The sequence below is a fragment of the Rattus rattus genome, chromosome 13, assembly GCF_011064425.1.
Source record: "Rattus rattus isolate New Zealand chromosome 13, Rrattus_CSIRO_v1, whole genome shotgun sequence".
NCBI lineage: Eukaryota > Metazoa > Chordata > Mammalia > Rodentia > Muridae > Rattus > Rattus rattus.
The window spans coordinates 46,907,010-46,928,266 of record NC_046166.1 but is presented as its reverse complement, the minus strand read 5'-3'; the positions used below and the strand labels follow the sequence as shown (position 1 = coordinate 46,928,266).

Sequence of the window (21,257 nt, the reverse complement as noted above, 5' to 3'; positions counted from 1 at the left end):
TTCTCATATCTGCATCAAGTCTGATTTTTGTTTGTAGTGTTGGGATCAGACCCATTGCTTTCCATGTGTTCAACAAGCACTCTAAAACCGACCTACATCACCAGCCCTTTTCCTTAGTCACCCATCAGCCACAGCAGCGGGCATATACTGAGAGTCTTGAGTTGCAGTACAGATCCCTAGGAGAGATGGACGAATCACCCGCATGCAGCCGTCCAGGCTGAAGGAGTAGACTTCAAGGATGAGCATGGGGGATTCTTTTGAAAAGGGATGAGGTAATAGGCATTTCTTATCTCTAGTTTTTATTCCATTACTGTCACTTCTGAATAGTGTTATATTTTAATTTCCAAGTTGAGCTAATTTTTATACTGTTTGTATTCACACCCAGCCCAGAAGTACAAATAGATTATTGAAAGGGACACGCTGAAATCTTTTCCTAACCAAGTTCCCTCCCAGTCAATATCGAGTTCCCTCCCAGTTATAATATCTAAACAGGAAGACAATATAAAGAAATGAGTATTTATAATCTTAAATTTGAAATTTTTTTCATTTCAGATTTTCCTGAGAACATGAACTATCAAGAAAGAAATGTGACACAAACCTAAGCACATTGTTTTCTATTTATGACTTAGGAATTGGCCTTTTATGACCATGGCTGACATCCAGATGCCTATAGAGTATATATGCACCTGAGACTGATTTTGTATAGATTAGAATGATTGCTATATTTGTTTTGAGAAAATTTTCTGCACTATTTGCACTAAAGATGTTTATTGTTGACAAATCCTGTATTTAAGTTCCTCTGCTATTCCTGATTAAACATATATGCATGTAATTCTAGCTAGTTTTTAATATTTTATAAAACTACTGATTTACATTTTTAGTTTTAACTTGAAGCTGCCTCATTTCTTTATCAAGAGTGGTTATTAAATTCTTTTCCTGTCAGCCTTCTTTCAAAACATATTTTCAGCTATGAAAAAGTCATGTACCCCACCCTCTGAGACACACACACACACACACACACACACACACACACACACACACACAACCGTACATCTTTCTTTCCAGATGATGAAACTGTCCAGAGCAGTTTGTTTTCAGATACTCACTGTCAGGAAACAGCAGTCCTGCCAAGGCGCCATCTCAAGACAGCAACCTACAGTACCTGCAGTAAATAAGAGAAGAATCTACTTTCTTACAGTCTCACTTTCAGACTAAAGATACATTTAGGGAGCAATACAGGTAAATACATTGGCTTTATTTTGATCTGGAACAGGGTTGTACTGTGTAGCCCAGTCTAGCCTCAAACTTGTGCTCCCCCCCCACACACACACACACCCCGGTACAGGGTTACAGACAGGTGCATTCATCTCATAAATAGATACTTTATTTATTTTAAAACTGTCTTTCATTTAAACCACTACAATACAAACTTTCATGCTAACTAAAAATAAATAAGTATATATGAATTTTGGTTAAATGATACTCCTTTTATATTCCAAATGTAAAAAAAAAAAAAAAATAAAACCTTTTGTTAAGAAATGGTAAATTTAGAGAAAAACAGTAAAATTTTAATACTTTGACTTAATATTTTTTAAATTTCTTTTTCCTAAGAAGCTTTATAATAACAAGTAATGTTCAGTCTTAATTTTTAATGAATTTAATTTTCTGATTCATAGATATATTCAGCAATGTTTCTGTGTTTTGTCACAGAACTAAAGAAGAAAATGAGTAACTACATACCTGGGGCTGGTAAGGTAGGATCTAAATCACTGACTCCCCGAACACGTAATTGCTCAGTTTCAGTCTGTGACTGTCATTCCAGAGCCTGCACACATTGGACTGTCTTGTCTTCATTTTTCTTACTCTACAGAGTTTTGGGACTAGAGTTTTAAGAAAAGCAAATATTTTCTTACTGAAAAAATTTTTTTTTCATGTTTGTGGGAGATTTATTTACATGGACTGTAAGACCCAATGCTGGCTATCCCACTGTAACCGCCTGTCTTCCTGGCACTATTATTAAGGGTGTCTACTTAGTCCTCGGGCAAAGGTTAACCTTGTTACCTGATACAGATGTAGGTGAGATAACTTGTGGAGTAATGTTTCACATTTGTGATCTACTCGGGGGCATTCAAAGACTTCTGAGTGTACTGGTGTTAGTGTTTAATATTCCCAGCAGTCACTGTGGTCAGTAGACAATTTGCCAGTCATAGTCTAGTTGCTTTCTTAACAACCAGAGGTGTCCCAGAATAAGAGACACATTGCAGGCCTTCTTTATTAAGTATCTGCTAAACACCTCCAGCATTGTAGAAAGACTACGCAGAGACAGCTCGAGTATGCGCACACACACGTGTACACACACACACACACACACACACACACACACACTTGCTTACCCAGGCCAGGGCATGCTTTAAACTTAAATTATCTAAGTTTCATTGTCAGTTAAGGAAGCATAATTTCTCCTTCAAAGTTCAGATAGCCTCTTTACAATCCAAACATTAAACCAAGACATTTGACCACACAGTTGCTTGCACATATATAACAAGTTGACCAACTAGTTCGGATATGTTATTACTTGTGAATATGCCAGTGTAAATTTGAGTTCTTTATTTGCAGGAGGCAGTACATGGTTGTAATTTTATACCATATTTCTTTTTTGTAAAACTTGGCTACAGATAGGAATACCAAAGCACATGTTCAGATTTTACTTTAGTGTATAGTATGGAAGACTGTAAAGGAAAGCTTAGGAATTACTAGACTACCAGGGTAGAATTTGTCAAAGATAGTTACAGGTGGACAGTACTAAGTCAGTAAAGTCAAAGTTGGGTGTAGATTTCAGAATAAATTAACACAATATAGAACAAAGGTTGTTTGACCACAGTTTATATATTTAAATTAAAGGACAGCTAAGATTCTGTTGTAGGAGAAAGAATAGATTAAGCTTGTGCTTTCTGTTCTTTTAAGGCAGAGTTTCTAACCCAGACTGCCCTCTAACTTTGATGTAGCTGAGGACGACCTGGTCCTGATCCTCCACCTCCTGAGTGCTAGGAGCCTAAGCTTGTATCACCAACCCCAGTTCATGTGGAGCCTGGGACTGGGCTCAGCTTCATGCCTGTGAGGAAGGCACTCTACTAGCTGACCTGCATCCTCTTAAGGAATGAAAACTTGGGCTGGGGAGGTGCTCGGTGCTAACCTGTGTGTCATGAGGTACCGAAGTTCAAATCCTCAGGACCTGTATAAAAACCTGGTACATGGTGGAACAGGTCTGTAACTAATTCCATTACTCCTACACAGGAGAGGAGAGTGAGAGATTCATTCCAGGGAGCTTTCAGACCAGTTTTCCTAGTGGGTAGAATGGCAGCAACCGAGGCCCTTGTTACAAACAAGGTAGAGGGAGGCCGGACGCCTGTTGTTCTGTCCTCTCACTTCAGGAAGTTTCCAATTGTCAAATGACTTGTTCAAACATGATCAACATTCTTTAGTGCTACTAAGTAATAAGTCACTTGAGCTATAACTATTACTGGTCAGGAAGTAATGTCTTGAGTCAGTTATATATTGACGTATTCTCTGAAACTCTACCTTAAATAATAAAACACTTCATGACTGAAGTTTCATTTAGAATGAACATATAGTACTAGAGATTTTTAGTTGAATTGGCCATGATTTATTCAGGGACTCTGAAAAGAGAGGCAACAGTAAGCATGTATCTAGCTTTAGTGTTGATTTGTTAAAAGAAAAAAAAAAAAAAAAAAGACTCCGTGGACACATACCTAAATTATGTCTTGTAAAAGGATGAAGGGAACAAAAAGGGTGTGGCTCTGATGTTGAAGGTGTCACATTAAAAAGTAATAATTTAAAATACATACATAGTCCCAGTTTGCCATAGATGATGTTTTTTCTTTGTTGTTGTGGACCTACTGTCTACTATAAAAACTTAGGCAGCAATATTTCTAAGAGCAGGTACTATAAAAATGTCAAAAAAGCCAGGCATGATGACACACACCTTTAATGCCAACACTCAAGTGGCAAAAGCAGGAAGATCCCTGAGTTTTGAGGTCAGCCAGGGCTACACAGTCAGATGTTATCTTTAAAAAAAAAAAAAAAAAAAGGAAAAAGAAGTGATTCATGTTTTAAAGCTGTAAAAGCCATACCCACTACATCCCATGTCTTTATTTTTATTAGCTATTAGATATTCTATAGGAAATGAGTAAATGTTCCTTATGCTTAATTGGGAAACTTTCCAACAGAAAATGCTCAATTTAACATCTAAAGGCATTATACTTGCTTTATTTTTATATTAACAATATTTTTATACTACAGGCCTTTAGTATATTAAAGTCATTCTGTCTTCAAATGTGAATACTATATATTGTATGACACTATGTGATATGTGTGTATGACTCACACTAGGTCTTCAGTATCTTGTCCTTTCTTATTACTGTATCTCTATTTCCAAAAAATTTGAATACATTATCTGATAAAAAATTTTCACACTTTAAAATACTGTTATAAAAAAAACTAAAATGTATCTCTTTATTAGAATGTACTTATATTGCAAAATCATAAGAACATTTCAGTGTTCAAACACAGCAATATTTCTCCATTAAGAGTTTTCAGATCAAACGCGTAATTCAAATCCTTTTTTAAATGTATTTTAACAGAAACTTCAGAAATGCCATTCAGTAGTCCATGGTCATGAGATATTGCTAATGTTACAGAAAGCGTTAATTTTCTATATAATTTGTAAAATGAAAAGTGTTATAACCTTTATTCCCTGTGTTTAGCAGATGTGTTGGGGGTTCGAAGATGGCCCCCAAAAGCTCATCTATTTGAATGCTTTGTTCCTGGTTGGTGGAGCTGTTTAGGAAAGATTAGGAAGTGTGGCCTTGTTGGAGGGGGTATGTTACTGGGAGCTGCCTTTAAATTTTCAAAAAGCCCATGCCTTTTCCAGTTAGCTCTCACTGCCTCTTGGTTACGTCTCGAGACGTGAGCTGTCAGCCACCGCTCCAATGCCATACCTGCTTGGCTTCTGCCATGCTTCCACCATGGTGGCCGTGGATTCTAACCCTCTGAAACTGTAAGCCCAAATAAATTCTTTATTCTAGTTGCCTTGGTTGTGGTGTCTTATCACAGTAAGCGGACAGTAACTACATGATCAGCAAATTCCCTAGTTCTTGACCCTTGCTGATGTATTATTACCTACTGAGTTTAAAGTGTTGTAATTTGGAATCAGGTTGGTGTGCCTCACGGTTTGGTAAGTGTAATATCTGAAATAGTAGTGAAAGGTTGCTAAGAGATGTCTGGACTCAGATTTGAGATGGAGAAAATGAGAGAGGTTACTGCGTTATTAGGTATTACATTCATGTTAAAGAAAGACATTTTTGAGAAGCAGAAGATACTCCAGAGGGGTAAAATAAAATGATTATCATACTCAAGAGATTAATTTCAAAGCTTTTTAGGAATATATTTATTAACAGAAAGAGGTATTCAGTACTTATATTTTAAAATATGGGTAAAGGCAGAAGGAAATGTCAAATGTCTCTGAACGCAAACCATATCTGGAAGTGAAAAGAAAACTGCAAACATTAACAGGTATGAGAGACAAGAAAGGAGGGCTTTAGAAGCAGAGACATGCTGTGCCAGGGAAGCCTTGTCTGGACAACCTTAGGGGAAGAAACGTCCTTTGTAGTGAGTATCATTTTCATAGTCTGATGAGCCTTGGGAATGGTGATCAGTCTTTATTATACTGTGATAAAACAACTGGCTATTGATAAAGCATTGTTATTTTTTGTTCATTTTCGCAGCTCTAATTTCATGGTTCTGGATGGAACTTGCCATTTCTCAACATTTTTATTACGAATTGCACTTTCCCCTTAATTTGAAAGTGTTTGTCTTTGGAACTCCAAAGGGAAACTTCAGGCAGTGAGAAACACAGCTTCGTCAGAGTCCCGGTCCTTGCCGCTGTCTTCACTGGGTGCATGCTCACCACCACTGGGAGACCGACAGCTCAAATCCTCCACCCCAGACTCTTGATCACTATTCACTGAAAGATCGGGGTCTGAGCTTTTTAAATTGTCTTGGGTTAGAATCAGAGCAGAATCTTCATCACCCTGGGAGGGGCTCCTGGATGGGAAGGACTTCATGTTCCCACTGTAATCCTGAGGAGTGTTGGCTGTGCTGTTGTCTGAGGTAGAAAACCCCGAGTGTTTGCTGGGTTCACTTTGCTTACTCTTCACTTTGGTGCCATTTAAATGGACTTTCTGAATTTTTTCCAGCCTCTAAAAAATAAATAACAACTTTAAGAAAACTCACAATTTATTCTTACATATATATTTGCATGTCTTACTGACTCCCTCCCAGTCCAGGATAACTTAAGAGCAAGATTAACTGAGAGGCTTGCTTTTTTCACCTCTCAGATAAGGATGTTAGTAAGCACCCTGACGGATTGTCTCCAATGTGAACGATACAATATGGTTACACTGCCTGGAAGCAGTCCCAACACCTTTTTAATGACTATATATTTGACATAATTATTTGCATCATTAACTCTAAATTTTTTCATTTTTAAAACATTTGTTTTATGCATATGGATATTTGCTTGGACATAAATCTGTATACCATGTGTATGCCTGGTACCTGTGGGGGTCAAAAGAGGCTGTTAGATCCCTTTACGATTGTAAGCTGCCATTTGAGTGTTAAAAATTGAACCTGGGTCTGATGGAAGAGTTGTCTGTGCTCTTAGCTGTTGAGCTACCTCTCCATCCCCTAAATATGTTTTTGTAAGGTAAGAATGAGGTATTTATCTCATCAAATAGGACTCCATAGAAAATGTATCCTTTCAAAGTACACAATTTAATTCCCCCTCCCAAGAGCTGCATTTTGTGCCATCTCTTATAATATGTGCCCTTTTGCTCTTCTGCTCTCACGATGCACCTGTGTCCATGCATCAGTAATTCACTGCTCCTTAGGGCTCAATTACACTTACTCATGGCAATACTGTTCCTCCACCAGAGCACTGTGGGCTGTTCCAGACACATTTACCTCTGTATCCTTTAATATAAGTAGGGGAGTATGTGAAAACTAAACATTACACATGCAGAAGCACTCCTAAGGGCTTTTAGTTTTAGTGCAGAAGAACTGTGCTGGAACATAGAGGAACACAATGAATCCAGATGCAGGCATAGCACACATGGAGAGAGCAACACATGGGCAGAGCTCTTGCAATATTTCAGAAAGGGAAGATGGCTTTGAGGGAAAGAGCACAGAAAGCCCTGTAACAAGACTGAAAACACAGAACCTAGACTGTGCGGCGGTTAGAACGCTACAAAGGCAAGAAGCAGAAAATGTGAGTTAAATGGGAGCACTGGAGACAAGAACAGAAAGAGTTGTGATGCATTATGGGAAAATCTTGGAAGGATGAGCTAAGAAACTTTAGCTATTTTAAAGAAATAAAGCAGTATTTAATATTAAGGTACTCTTGATATTCTACATATCTTGTTTCTAAAGTTTACAGATTTTCAGTCAAAATTTTGTCAAAAAAAGGAGGATCCTAAGATTTAGAAAACTGGATGTGTTTGTGAAAAATAAATTGGCCTCCAAAACTCTAAGTTTAATCTGCAGCTCATCTCACTTCTCCAAGTTTGTTCTTTAGCCCAAGGTCTCGTGGGTCATGTGACCATGTGGATTGGAAGATCTTGCACTCAGGCACCAGGACTCATTATAAAGTAGTGATCTTGATGAACACAGAGCTGCTGCTCCAGTGGTGTGCCTGAATGTACGTATGTACCCCACGTGCATCAGAGATTAGAAGAGGCACCAGAGCCCTTGAACGTAGTTACCTACAGTTGTGAGCCACTACCGGGTATTGAGAACCAAATCCCAGATCTTCTCTGAGAGTGGTGCTCTTAACCACTAAGCCATCTCCAGCCGCATCTCATTCTATTTAAAACATTTATTCTAACTTGAAAGTACAGATTCCAAACAATAGGAATTTATAGCCAGTTCTTGGGCAAATGTTAAAGTAGAGTTTATGATGAATGGGGAAGAATGAATAATACTAAGATGAAGACAGCAAGTAAGAAATAGGAATTTATGTATAATACAACATCTCTGTCCAGTAATGAAAACTGCATAGCCAATCTCAGCTATTTATATGTTAATGCAGTATTAATATGTAATTTTTAAAATGGAGCAGCAGGTTTCAACTCAGTTGAATGTATCCAATTTTGCCTTTTCACATTTTCATGAACTTTTTTTTTTTTGTTTCTTAGAGAGAGAGAGAGAAAGATGGGAAAAATAAAATGTACTGACCAATAAAGTATTTCTACAAACTTGAAGTGAGACAAAAACTAACACAGATGACTGAACAGTTTTCAGTTTGGGCTTCATTGGCTAGGTGTTGACCCACTGACTTAAAAATGGCTTGTGCTGTATTTATGTTCTAGATCTTAAGGGTCTTCCTTGAGGTAATATTCAAGAAATGCGCACAGGAAAAGATAAACAATAGCAAGACTTCTTACTTCTTCTAGGGACTCCAGTTCTTCCTCCAGCTGCTGGGACTCCTCCTTCACAGCCATGAGGTAATCTGTAACAGACTGTCGAGGCTGCAGCCCCTTTTCAAAGCGGTTATACATCCCATTCCAAAACCTGAGAAGGAAGAATAGCACATATCCCAGTCTGAAAACCCACAATCCCAAGTCTTCAGTATCACAGCTCAACAATATTATTATATTAATAATCAACAGCAAGTTACAAGGTTGAAAAAGCAACCACTAAAAGTAATAATTTCAGGTTGGTATCTTCTAGAGTAGTTAACTTCTCTTAGGAAGAGTAATTTTATATTAATACTAAGAACATTCATAAGAAGCAAACTTTATCAGTGGACTTGAGGATCTTATGATTATAGTTAGAATTCTTGCTGCAAAGAAAATCTGGCCTTTAAACTTACAACAGCTTTGACCTTATTGCAACCACAGAAACTGACATTTACATTTTCACTAAGTCTATTCTAGACAGTAAAGCACTATGGAATGCAAATGGGACAAATGTCATGCTGGGGGTATCCTTAGGCCTATTAAAAAATGCCTCAGAGACAAGGTATCTTATCTGCAGCACAGAGAACAGTGCCTGAGCTGCAGTGATGTAGTTTTAACTATTAGTTATGAGCTATTAATGAATTAGCTGGGATACAAATAACCACAGCGCATGTCCATCAGTCTTAAAAAGTGCTACTCTGCACAAGCTATGCAGGCATTTTCATATAGAATTAATATTCTGCTGTGCTGTCAGATAATACTGTGGTAACCAGGACTGAAACCATCTTAAGGAATGGAACAGGCGGTGTGTCAGACCTTGATACAAGACGGAAGTGAATGCCATGGGAAGCATGCAGTAGGCATGTAGTATATCTTCACTGGAAAGCATGCAGTAGGCATGTAGTATACCTTCACTGGGAAGCATGCAGTAGGCATGTAGTATATCTATCTTCACTGGAACGCATGCAGTAGGCATGTAGTATATCTATCTTCACTGGAATGCATGCAGTAGGCATGTAGTATATCTATCTTCACTGGAAAGCATGCAGTAGGCATGTAGAATACCTTCACAGAACCTGGGAAGGCCAGGCTGCTCTCCCTACCCAGTACCATCCTACTGTCCATGGTTCCACAGGCAGGTATTTCCTCCAGACTTATGTTTCAAATTCTACTTCTACAGGACTTTTCTCTCCTCTTTAACTTCCTTGCTTGCACTTCAGACAATTACCATGATGGGAGCTTGTATTGTTAAAGGCCTTATTCTAACGCATCGATTTCTGAAGGGAATTTCACATGTAGAGCAATGCAAAGGGAAACAGCACTGCCAGAGACGCCACCGTTGACAGCCATGCATCTTCTCTGACGGGTTTATGTCCAGCAACGCCTCGGAGCTTTTACTTCATACACCTCTGAATATTAAGTCATTACCAGTTACCTCGGAGCTTTTACTTCATACACCTCTGAAGGTTAAGTCATTACCAGTTACCTCGGAGCTTTTACTTCATACACCTCTGAATGTTAAGTCATTACCAGTTAGCTGCAAACCCCATCTGGCAAGTTTCTAAAGGCTTACTTATATGTGAAGTTGTATGGAGCTGTAGGCAGATGAAGGCTCCCCTGGGTCTGACTGTGGTCAGCTCTAAACAGAGGATTGAGGTAGTCAGCCCGATTCTTCCACAGGTTCGACCACAAAGAGTAAGTTCTTTCTTGAATCCTGTTATTTCAAAGAAAGGCAATCAATAAATGAATGAATGAATGAATGAATAAATAAATAAATAAATAAATAAATAAATAAATAAATGGACCAATCTTGGTTCTTCTAAATAACAAGTATTTTACATTAAAGCTGGAAAAGAATTAGTATATCAGTGACTTTACCACTGGCATGGTAGAGAAACATTTTTTTTTTTCTTTTTTTTCGGAGCTGGGGACCGAACCCAGGGCCTTGCACTTGTTAGGCAAGGGCTCTACCACTGAGCTAAATCCCCAACCCGAGAAACATCCTTGACAAAATGTTTGGTTATTTTGAGTACTTAAAGAAACATTGGTTATATCTTTTTGTTTTGTTTTGATTTTATTTAATCCACAATTCCTATTATATCCTATTTTCTGGATAAAGAGATAAATGAATGGAGAGTAGTCTCCAAATCTCACAGCTAGTTAGAAAGGCCAGCATTGAAAGCCATTATGATTAGCTATCCTAGTGCAACAGACCACAGACTATCCAGAAACATGAGTGAGACTAAAGGATATGCTCTGCTGTGTGCACACTCTTACTCAGGCATGCTATAGCTTCATCAAAGGCCAGCATTCAACCTCGGGAGCCTCCTTCAGGAACTGTGAACCCTTTTTCCATTCTCAGTGTGCATGAGGTTGTATATGGACAGATGTATGTATGTGTGTGTATGTACAAGTGGGGACTTAGAGTTGATGCCAAGAATCATCCTTACCTGTTCTACCTTACTCATTGAAGCAGGCCCTCTCAGTCACATCCCCACCTCACAGTTCACTAGCCAGCTGCTCTAGGGTATTACATTAGTTCTGGGATCCCAAACTCCTATCTTCCTGTTTATGACAAAATTAACCACTGACTCATCTCCCAAATACCACTTGCTTTTTTGAGTAAAGATCTCTCACTGAACCAAGAGATCTAAAAGGATCTCTGAGTGTCTACTTCCCAGCACAGGGATCATAAGCACACCAAGCAGACTGGAGAGATAGTTGGCTAAGCAGTTCTTTCCGAGGACCCAGGTTCGGTTCCTAGTAACCACATGGTGGCGTACCTCCCGTAACTTCAGTAAAAACGGGGATCCAGCACCCACTCCTGGCCTCTGCATGTATCAGGCATACGTGCAGTGCACATTCTTACATTCAGACAAAACACACACCTAAAATAAACTGTTTATAAGCGTGCTGCCACACACCCAGTGTTCGTTCTGTTTTGTTTTTAAATGCAAGTTCTGGGCACTGCTCTTCGGTTCCCATGCTTCTACAGGAACCACTCTGAATAAGCATGAACTGTGTAGAAATTATACTTGATGTTTGATGGAGAAAACAAATCAGCATCCACCAGAAAAAAAGTCATGTTCTATTCCACTCCAGATGGCATAAATTTATGAAATCTACTTGACTTGAACTCATTGTTTTCCACAATTAAACTGGATGCCCTATACAACACAGTACAGTTAAAAATTATTTTCATGCTATAAGAACCTCAAAAAGTTCTTTAATTTGCACTTTTTAAATCACCTTAATTCATAATGTTATTTGAGATTCCATGTTTCAGATGCTAGCCTTGACTAATGCAACACAGTTTTGATCTAACCTGGCTGGAGTTGTCAAGTGTGGTACTCAGGTGCAAAGATCGTGAGTTCTAAGCCCTGAGTTCCTGTTTTCTGTACTATAGGCTATATACTGTGATGCTTCATCGCAAGTAACTTGGGGGTTCAGAGGGAGTGAAAAGGCACTGTATAGGATCTATGTGAATGAAAATGTCTTTATAATCAAATTCATCAACTGCTATGTACACAGAATATACTGGATAAAAAAGTAAAAGCCTATGGCCTCAGTTTCAAGTATACTTTTCCATTTAACTTGAAGTTTTTATTATCTCTATCAAATGTCTAGCTTTTTTAAAAGACAAAGTTAATTTCTTTAATTCCAGAAGTTTCCTTTAATTATTAGTGTCAAGTCTTATCACCTATCTAATTCAGACAGAAATCACATATTTTGTGATCTGGTAAGTAATATTTACAGCACTTATGAAATGTCAGGAATAGAAAAAAATGTAGAATAATTTTGTAACTCAATTAAATAGTTCTCAGAATTATGAAAATCTATATGAAACTCACAGTTGCTAAAATCATTAAAAATTGTACACCAAAACTTACTTGAGTTCTCGTCTCTCCTTCTGGCTATTACACAGGAAGTTCCCAAACTGGCAGGAGTAAACATGATGTTGAATGTGAATCAAAAACCTCTCATTGAACTCAAAGGCGCAAGGGAACTGTTCCATTAACTGCCAGACACACTCGATGAACTGGTCGATTACTGGAGAGATTTCTTTTGGGTCACCATCTAAATTGCCATATCTATAAAACAAAGTATTGTATGAGTTCTTTTGTTTTAATTAGAAAGCTATAGATGCAAAGATTATCATAAAAACTACTTTAATTCCTAAGTAAATCATAAAAAACTTAGGATGAAATACGAAAATAAATTTTAAAATTCCAGTTAAAAGATAAAGATTGTAATGAAAGTTTGGATAGAGAAGAGAATGTGTGTGATAAGTAACAGTTTCCTGGACAAATAATATTTTTTTATTCCAAGTTTACTTTTGAGGTTTGTTAGTTGATACAGAAGCAATTGTAAAGCAATTCTTAACATTTGCTGGGTTACTGGCTGTAAAGACTATTTCTTCAGCAGAGTTGACCACAGATCCAACATTGCAGTGTTGTTCCCAGTCACATTTCTCTATTGAGACTGCTAGTGAATGATTTTTAGAAATAACCCTGGGTTATCTCATCCCCAGACCTGTAGCAGCCTGCTTGAAGGTGCCACTCCGCTGAACCTTGCTCTGGGACCAGCTTTCCTCTTCCCTGTGGCTATCCCAGCCTCCCTGCCTCTGAGTCCTATTACAGTCCCCATTCCTCTGTCAGCCCCTGGTGTCTGGAAGCACACTCTACTTGGGACCTCCCAGTGGCCCTATGTGGCACTAGGTTTTTTTTAAAGGCTCAGTAGCTAGACTAGTTTATCAGAGTTCCAGGTTCAGGGGGAAACCTTCCTCAGTATGTAAGGTAGAGAATTCACACATTCACCAGGATCACATCTCGTTGGGCAGTTTCCATTCGTCCTAAGAAGAGGACTAAAAAGTAGTTAATTTCCCATGGTACACAAAACAACACTAGAGAGACAACAACAACAAAAGAAAATTAAAAGCTGCACGGGAAAAAGACCCAGTCACATCAAGGCAGACCTATTAGAATAACAGCTAACTTCTCAATGGGAGGATGTCCAGATGGCCTGGACAGATGTTCTGCAAACCCTGAGACCACACATGCCAGCCCAGACAACTATACCCAGCAAAACTTTGAATCAACATAGGTGGAAGGAAAAAAAAAGACTTAAGCAGTATCCATTTACAAATCCTGTCCTACAGAAAGCACTAGAAGGAAAACTTCCATCTAAGGAAGAAAACCATTACCCCCCCCCAAAGAACAAGGAATAAGTAATGCAGAACAGCAAATCTTATATCACAGCAGAATCTTACAAAATAGACTGATGCCTACACCCTAGTGACTTGAGTCCAGGAAGGTATTCTGTATGCTACCAAAGGAGAAACAGACACCAAACCATTGGACTTACAATGCTGACCTACCTACAAAATAGTGCTAGTGTAATGGTGGCACAAAACTTGTAGGAGTAACCAACCACTATCTGATGTGACTTAAGGCCCACTCCTTGAGATGGGGTCCATACTGAACACTGCCTGCATAACTACGATCCTGAGACTGGATAGCCCAAGGATCTAGGGTAAAACCAATTACTACTGTTCTACTAAAAGAACTTCAATAAAATAACACATAATGGCATTCTATTGTACTTATAGGTCAGCACTTGCTCAGCCATTGTCAGAAAAGCTCTCCTGCATCAGAGATGGCAAAAATGCAAATACCCACAGCCAGACTATACGCAGAGAGTGAGAGACCTAAGAACACTCAGCCCTAAATTGTATGTGTCCTGTAGAAGAGGTGGCAGAAAGAGTATAAGAACCAGAGGATTTGGAGGAAGGACACCAAGAAAACAAGGCCCTCTAAATCAATACAGCACACAGGAATGCACTGAGACTGAGGTAGCCTGCACCAGATGGGACCCTAGAACGAACGGAAGAGGGTACATGTTCCTATCCCTAATCCACACGTTCTCTCCAATTGTAACCACTTGCAAATGGAAATTTAAGTTTCATCCGAGGGAATCTCATTAGGGAGACAAACTACTCTTAAGGGCACTGAATGTCCAGCAGCAGGTGACCAGCAGAAGACAACAGCATCTTTGGAGGATCCTTGTCTCTTAACGTTATGCCAGGGGGTTGATTTTTCTTTTTTTTTTTTTTTTTATCTTTTATTGTTTCTTTACTGTACAGGTTTGTATATAGTACAGCTTCCAGTTTTGTGTTTTTTTAGATTCTTGAATGTGCAAACCTCTGTGTCTATATCTGTTTCTTGTACCTTAGGCTCTTTTCCTTTTGTTTGTTTTGTCTTATTTCAACTTAATTATTTTTTGTTTAACTTCTATTTTATTATCATCCCTTAGATACCTGTTTGCTTTCTAATGAGAGGTAAAAAGGAGTTAGATACATAGGGGAGAGTATGGGGAGGAACTGGGAAGAGTAGAGAGGGAAAATGTAATCAGGATATAGTATATTAAAAATAAATCTATTTTCAATGAAAGAAAAACATAATGCTTACCTATGATTAAATTTATGTCCAAAGGAAATCCAGTCCTTTTCAATTAACACCTATACACACACACACAAGAAAAAAGGAATATAAATATGGAAGTTTCTAAGAGAAATATAAGAGAACCAAACTAATAAAAAAAGGACTCATTACTGGGAGCAGAGGAAAATCCCACGTGACTAAGAATAAGCTATCAACAGGAGAGGGGTCATTAAGAGCACCTGATGTTCTAGAGAGGACGCACTTTCAGGCCATCCTGACAACTGTCCACCACTCTAGGTCCACATGCACATGGTGCACATATTCTTTCAAGCAAACCTCCTATATAAAACAATAGTAAATAAATCTTAACCACATTCTCCAGAGTGCATCCAGAATGAAGGCCTACTACAGAAACATTAAAAGACACGTGTGGGACTACAGTGACTACCCACAGTCCTCCTGTGTGCCAGACGCTGTGCTTGCTGTCATCTTGTTTGACAGCTATTATTACCCACCATTCTAGAGAAGAGGAATACAGATGAATGTCCTCCAAAGATCAGGGAGTACTTCATGTCCTATTCTGTCTATCCTTAACCTCATCTGTTAACCAACGTGGAATGCTGTTTTCTTTTTAACAAATGTTAATGAAATAATATGGAATAATTTCATTAATATCACTCCTTAGAAATCCACGGAAGAGCTGAAGTCTGCCCTTGACAACTCTAAGTGCCTTTTATAAGTGTAATGGCTTAATGTGGAAAGATTCTGGTGTAGGAAAAAGAAAGACTCATGGCGGCATTGACGCTCTCAATTAAACAAAGGCATCTAGTCTGCTCAGGAAAACATCGAGGCAGGAACATTCGTATCTCAATTGTCTAAAGTAGTGATTCTGAAGAAGTGGCCTGCTTCTTCTGCCTTGTCCCCAGCTGACATGAGTCTCAACAACAGTCAGTGATACAGATGTTTTTTGTGGAGTTCCTGTCAGCCACTGTCCCAAGCGGATTCAGGATCCACTGAAGAACTTTCTATCAAGAGGCAGGTACCAGGTCATAGGTGGGTGGACCAAGCATTTGAAGGAATTCTGCCAGCTCATTCATAACATCACACCCCAGACAACTGTTGCTGAAGTCAATGTCATATTGTGATGTCTACCAGAAAGGCTCCAGCTTCCAAGATGTGTTCCCAATTCCAGCAAAGATAGGAAACATTGAAGTTCTACACTATCATCCAGTTCTGTCAAAGACCACTTAGAATATAGGAACTTAGAAGTGAATGTTGTTTCTTTTTTTTTATCCCAACTATTTGTATGTACAATACAGAATTTTTAAATGTTTTTCTCATGTTTTCTGTTGATAGTCATACACTACGTCATGTTGAATACTCATGAGCAAATTGTGTATAAAAATTATTAATTTCCAAATTTTTAAATATATTTTAAATTGCTCCTGAATTCACACCTAGGAGCATTGAACTAAACTAATTTCAATATCCTCAGTATTAATGTATTTCAAGCCTGTTTCAATTTCTCCCCTTTTAATGAACCTTGCTGATTTAGTTAAAAGAAAAATAATGCTGCTTAGAAAAAAAAGACACAAGATTCTGAAAATGAAGTGCACTGCTGGTCAAGGCACTGCCTCAGAAAGGTTCTCACCAGACTCACCATGAATCCTTTCAGAGTCCGATAGTAAGGGTCCAGCAGCAGGCTTGCCACCGAGCACACCTGGGCCGTTCTGTCCCAACCGTCAGAACAGTGGACAAGCACACTTGCCCCTTCCTCTGAAACTGCCTGAAATGACAATCACTGTGACTATTAGGTTTGGCTACAGACTAAGGGATCTTGGAATTAGCACTCAGGCCCAGCCTTCTTAGAACTAGTGGTCAAAGCTTTTCTTTCTTTCTCATTACATATAAAAGTCAACATTCAAATCACCACAAATTAACAAATGTACTGAATACAAGTTTATTACAAATGTACTGAATACAAGTTTATGCAACACACCTTCATGACCTGTCCCCAGCTCACCTGCAACCTAAGTTACGCCTTCCTGAAATTCTGGGGTTGCTACAGGCCTTTTCTAAAAAGGAAAGGTACATAAATTCTCAAATTATGAAGTTACAGATGAAAAGAAAAGGGCCAAGTAATACATTCAGAGGAAGAAGAAAAGGTAAAGATTATATCAGGAACTGTATGCATCTTTTGCTGCCTTGCACTGGGAAATTTATCAGTAACTGAAATTATACTTTTATATGTGTGAGTATGTGTCACTTCTGTAAGAGACTTGACTTCATACTGCTTACTACCACAACCACAGCACCATGGTAGGTACTAAGCAAGGGTAAATAGCTAATAAATGGCATCACTACCACAAAGGCATGGTTATCTTTAGGCGGAAATCTAAGAGGAATTTATTTATAGAAAACATCCAATATCATAATAGAATTATTAAACACTTTACATAAAAACATTTTATATTTAAAAAAGCACAGTTTACATTTAAGTTCCAGCAAGATCCTTCCAATGGCAGAATAGAATCTGTTAGCATTTGCCTAAGTCATGACTGAAAAGCAGGATCTACTGAATATAAGCTAATCCCCTCTCACTGAGGTGACTCCCATGGAGTTGTACAGTCTCCTACAGAAAATTCTTTCCTTTATCCAAGATTAAATCTGACGAAAGAATATTCCAGAAATATTTTAGCATTCGACCACTATGTTAACACACAGTTATCTACACACTGCACTCTTTCACAAAATCACGTTCACCACATGAGGTCAGCAAAGCCTGCTACCCATGTGTGAATACAGGAGAGCCATGCTCTGAGGTTATACTAGCTTTGTGTCTAATCCCTTAACTCTTTCCTGTGCCTTCACAAACCTTTGCAATGAAGATCCCTGCGTCCATGATGGCTTTGATATGCCTCAGCCAGCCTGAGTTCTCGAGCCCCCACAGGAAATCACTCATGGATGGAGATTTAAGTTCACATACTGTAAGAAAAATCCTGTTACAAATGTGAAATTAAGGCAATCTCTCATTCTACATGACCATATTATAGGTGACTTGTTAGCTTTAGTAGATACAGTCCAGCTAGTCAACAAAAATCCAAGTTTATAAAATTAGACTCTATTGAGTCACTGTTAATTTTTTCTCTGATCATGGGACACACTGGATCTATTATGAGAATCCTAATAGTAATGAAGATCATTAACTGCTTCTGTTGCAAAAGTCCAGCACAGATCATCCACTTACCTTTCTGGTGATGATATTACAATTGTGCAGCTAAGGAGCACTCATCTCCAGAATGCCAGAGGGGAAATCATCACAATGCTGACTCTAGCAATTATCCAATTAGACGTTTCACCACCTCAATGCTTTATATTAGGACTGTTACAAGAACTCAAGATGGAATTATCCTAAAAATATTCCCTACATGGAAAGGATACAGCACCTTTTGCCAGCAGCCTACTAGGTGGCAATGTAACTTGTGTACAGAATGAGGTCTATACCTTTGCTCCTGGTCCTGTGCACCAGGTCCTTTGACTAAAAGAAAAGCTAGGATTCCAACGATATCTATCTTTATACATCCAAAGCAGGGATACAGGCCCTTCTAAAGCATTATCAGCAAGAAAGGGTGATGTCAAGAACTCATCTTGTGTTTAACGTAAGAAACTAAAATCCTTAGAGCTAATATTCTATGTATCTCCAACACGGCATTTCAAACCTTATGAGTACCCATGGGTATGGACACGTTTGAAGTCTTACATATAAAACTGGAAAAATTAAATAATGATCTATGGCTTGATTTGAGCCTAAGTATATTCTATGATGTTCTCATCCAGGTAGTAAAAACCATGTAGTACAAAAACCATGCAGTACAGAACCCAGGTGCTCAGCTTTCTACTCTCAACTGTCAGTAAGTGCTATGTAATCTTACAGTTGTTATTCATCCCCTGAGCCTCAGTTTCTTCAGTCTTTCTTCTTTTTGAGATTAATTAATTACATCTCTTCCTTCTCTTTTCTCCCTCTAAACACCCCCATATACCTCTCTCCATTCCCCTTCAAATTCATGGCCTATTTTTCACTTACTATTACTGCATGTGTGTGTGTGTGTGTGTGTGTGTGTGTGTGTGTGTGTGTGTGTGTGTACACCAATGTGTATGCTCTTCCAGGGGAGGACTCCCTTTCCTACTCCCAGCTTTTCTCAATTGCCTATAGTTCTCTGTGTACACTGAAGCCCTGTGTACTTCTCCTTGCCAGGCTGCCATGGTCATTGTCATGCTGGTGAGACCTTATGGGTATAGCTTTAATACTGCTAGATGACATACCTCACAGCAAGCTCCCTGACCCTCCGGGTCTTCAGATCTCTCTGCCTCCTCTTCTGCGGTGTTCCTGAGCCTTAGGTGTACGAGTGTTGAAACAGAGATGTGCTTTCAAAGTTAACTCCCACATTCACCTTTAGGTCTTTAAAAATACTGTGCATATGGGAGTCATGGAAACTGTTAATGATGACATTTAATTCAGCAGATGCCTCCTACCATGTACCAGATAACAAGGGTTATCTTGTTACTTCCCGTAAAAGTGCCCCACAGAAAAACCATCAGCAATTAAACTCTTAATCACACAGAGATAATAATGAAAGGAATGACAAAGATTCCCATCATAAAGATGAATTGAGAAAGCTGTTTATTGGACCTCAGGGAGATGGGTCAATCAGGAACATCCCTGCCTCCCAAGCCTATGGGCCTGAGCTCAGATCACTAATATCCAAATTAAGACCTGGGCATGTTGGTGCATATCTGAAACTCTGGTACTCAAAGGAGAGGGAAGAGACAGGAGGATTCCTGGAACTTACTAGCCAGCTACTCTAGATAACTGGTGAGCCTGGATTCAATGGGAGACCCTGTCTTAAAAACTAACTTGAAGAGTGCTAGAGAAAGACAGACAATGCTGACATCTGAGCTCCAACCATGTGCACAGATGAGCATGTAGATACATCGTGCACATACACACTACACACACACTCACAAATAAAACTAATGGCTCATCAGGACACAAGCATCATGTGTAAAGCTACTCTGTATAAACATAGATACATGCTATTAAACATTTAGACAAATACACAGAATGTACACAACAATAAACCTAAAGGAAACTTTGGGCTTTAAGTGATGATATTGTGTCAGTTTAAGAACACAGACCGTAACGAATGTGTCTCTCAGTCAGAAACGTGTCAGTGAAGGTACAAAGATTATAACAAAGGTGCTACCTTGGAAATGGAACTTTCCAAAAAAGGGTGGTGTTCAGGCTGGAAAGCTATACATTTGGGGGTGCAAAGTGTGTGCTCAAGTTATACAAGTGGGGATGTTTCTACAGAGAAGGCTAAGCATGTGGACGTCTATGCTTGTGGGTGGCTATACAGAAATCTCTATCTACTGTCTAGTTTTGCTGTGAACCTACAAATGCTCAAAAGAACAAAACAAAAAACAAACAGAAAACCAACCAGCAACAACTCTAAAAAACGATGACCACCCACCTCAACTGGCTCTTCATCTCAGCTGGTCCCCTTCCTCCAGCACTCCTAACAGTAAAGCCCCTTAATCTAACCACGGATAGCTGTTCGTTCATCTTCCAGTATCAAACACATGGTCAATGCATGGCGTAAACCACACAAGCAGAAACATGAAATAACTGGAAACAAACTATACTAGAAAGGAACTATAGCGTGAGTTATTAGCCTTGGCCCTGAGTGATACTCCAGAGTAACAGAGGTAATGCACAGGCTAGGTAAGGAGCAATGAGGAGACAGCAGCAGGTGTTGTGAGAAGTAGAAAGGCGCACAAGTACGGTGTCACACTCACACGTGTGCAAACACACACACACACACACACACACACACACACACACACACACACACACACACACACCCAACAGACCCTGTGTAAAGAATATGTGACCCCCAACAAACCAAGAAAAAAAATTAAAAAAAAAAAAGGCAGAACATAACCGATATAGATATACAAACAAATTAACAAAAATAAAACAAAACAAAAAAAAAAACAAAAAAAAAAAACAAGAAGAATATGTGATCTTGGGTTGGGGATTTAGCTCAGTGGTAGAGCGCTTGTCTAACAAGCGCAAGGCCCTGGGTTCGGTCCCCAGTTCCGGAAAAACAAAAAAAGAAAAGAAAAAAAGAAAAAAAGAATATGTGATCTCAGAAACCAAGTAATCATGGCTAAGAATACAGGAAGAAAACAAGCCTTAGAAAGAACAATGAAAGAAGGTATG

The 21,257-nt window shown here is 38.8% G+C and overlaps 2 protein-coding genes across 4 annotated transcripts in view; one reads left to right on the top strand and one right to left on the bottom strand.

The window, feature by feature from the left end:
- Vps37a (VPS37A subunit of ESCRT-I) overlaps positions 1-887 on the top strand; it is a 31,872-nt gene extending 30,985 nt beyond the window's left edge. For 2 of the 3 annotated variants that reach the window (XM_032918588.1, XM_032918586.1), the window contains one exon: positions 553-887. The gene's annotated coding sequence lies outside the window, so the exon portion shown is untranslated. Of the gene's footprint in view, positions 1-37; positions 174-552 lie in introns of those variants that run through there. The other variant, XM_032918587.1, reaches the window with a different exon arrangement.
- A 1,705-nt stretch (positions 888-2,592) lies between these two features.
- Mtmr7 (myotubularin related protein 7) overlaps positions 2,593-21,257 on the bottom strand; it is a 95,634-nt gene continuing 76,969 nt past the window's right edge. The window contains exons 8-14 of the mRNA XM_032918585.1: positions 17,850-17,959; positions 16,635-16,760; positions 15,002-15,051; positions 12,425-12,625; positions 10,108-10,248; positions 8,520-8,646; positions 2,593-6,278 (exon numbers count right to left, since the gene is read on the bottom strand). Coding sequence (XP_032774476.1) covers positions 5,916-6,278; positions 8,520-8,646; positions 10,108-10,248; positions 12,425-12,625; positions 15,002-15,051; positions 16,635-16,760; positions 17,850-17,959 — 1,118 coding nt within the window. The 3' untranslated portion in view covers positions 2,593-5,915. The remainder of the gene's footprint in view (positions 6,279-8,519; positions 8,647-10,107; positions 10,249-12,424; positions 12,626-15,001; positions 15,052-16,634; positions 16,761-17,849; positions 17,960-21,257) is intronic.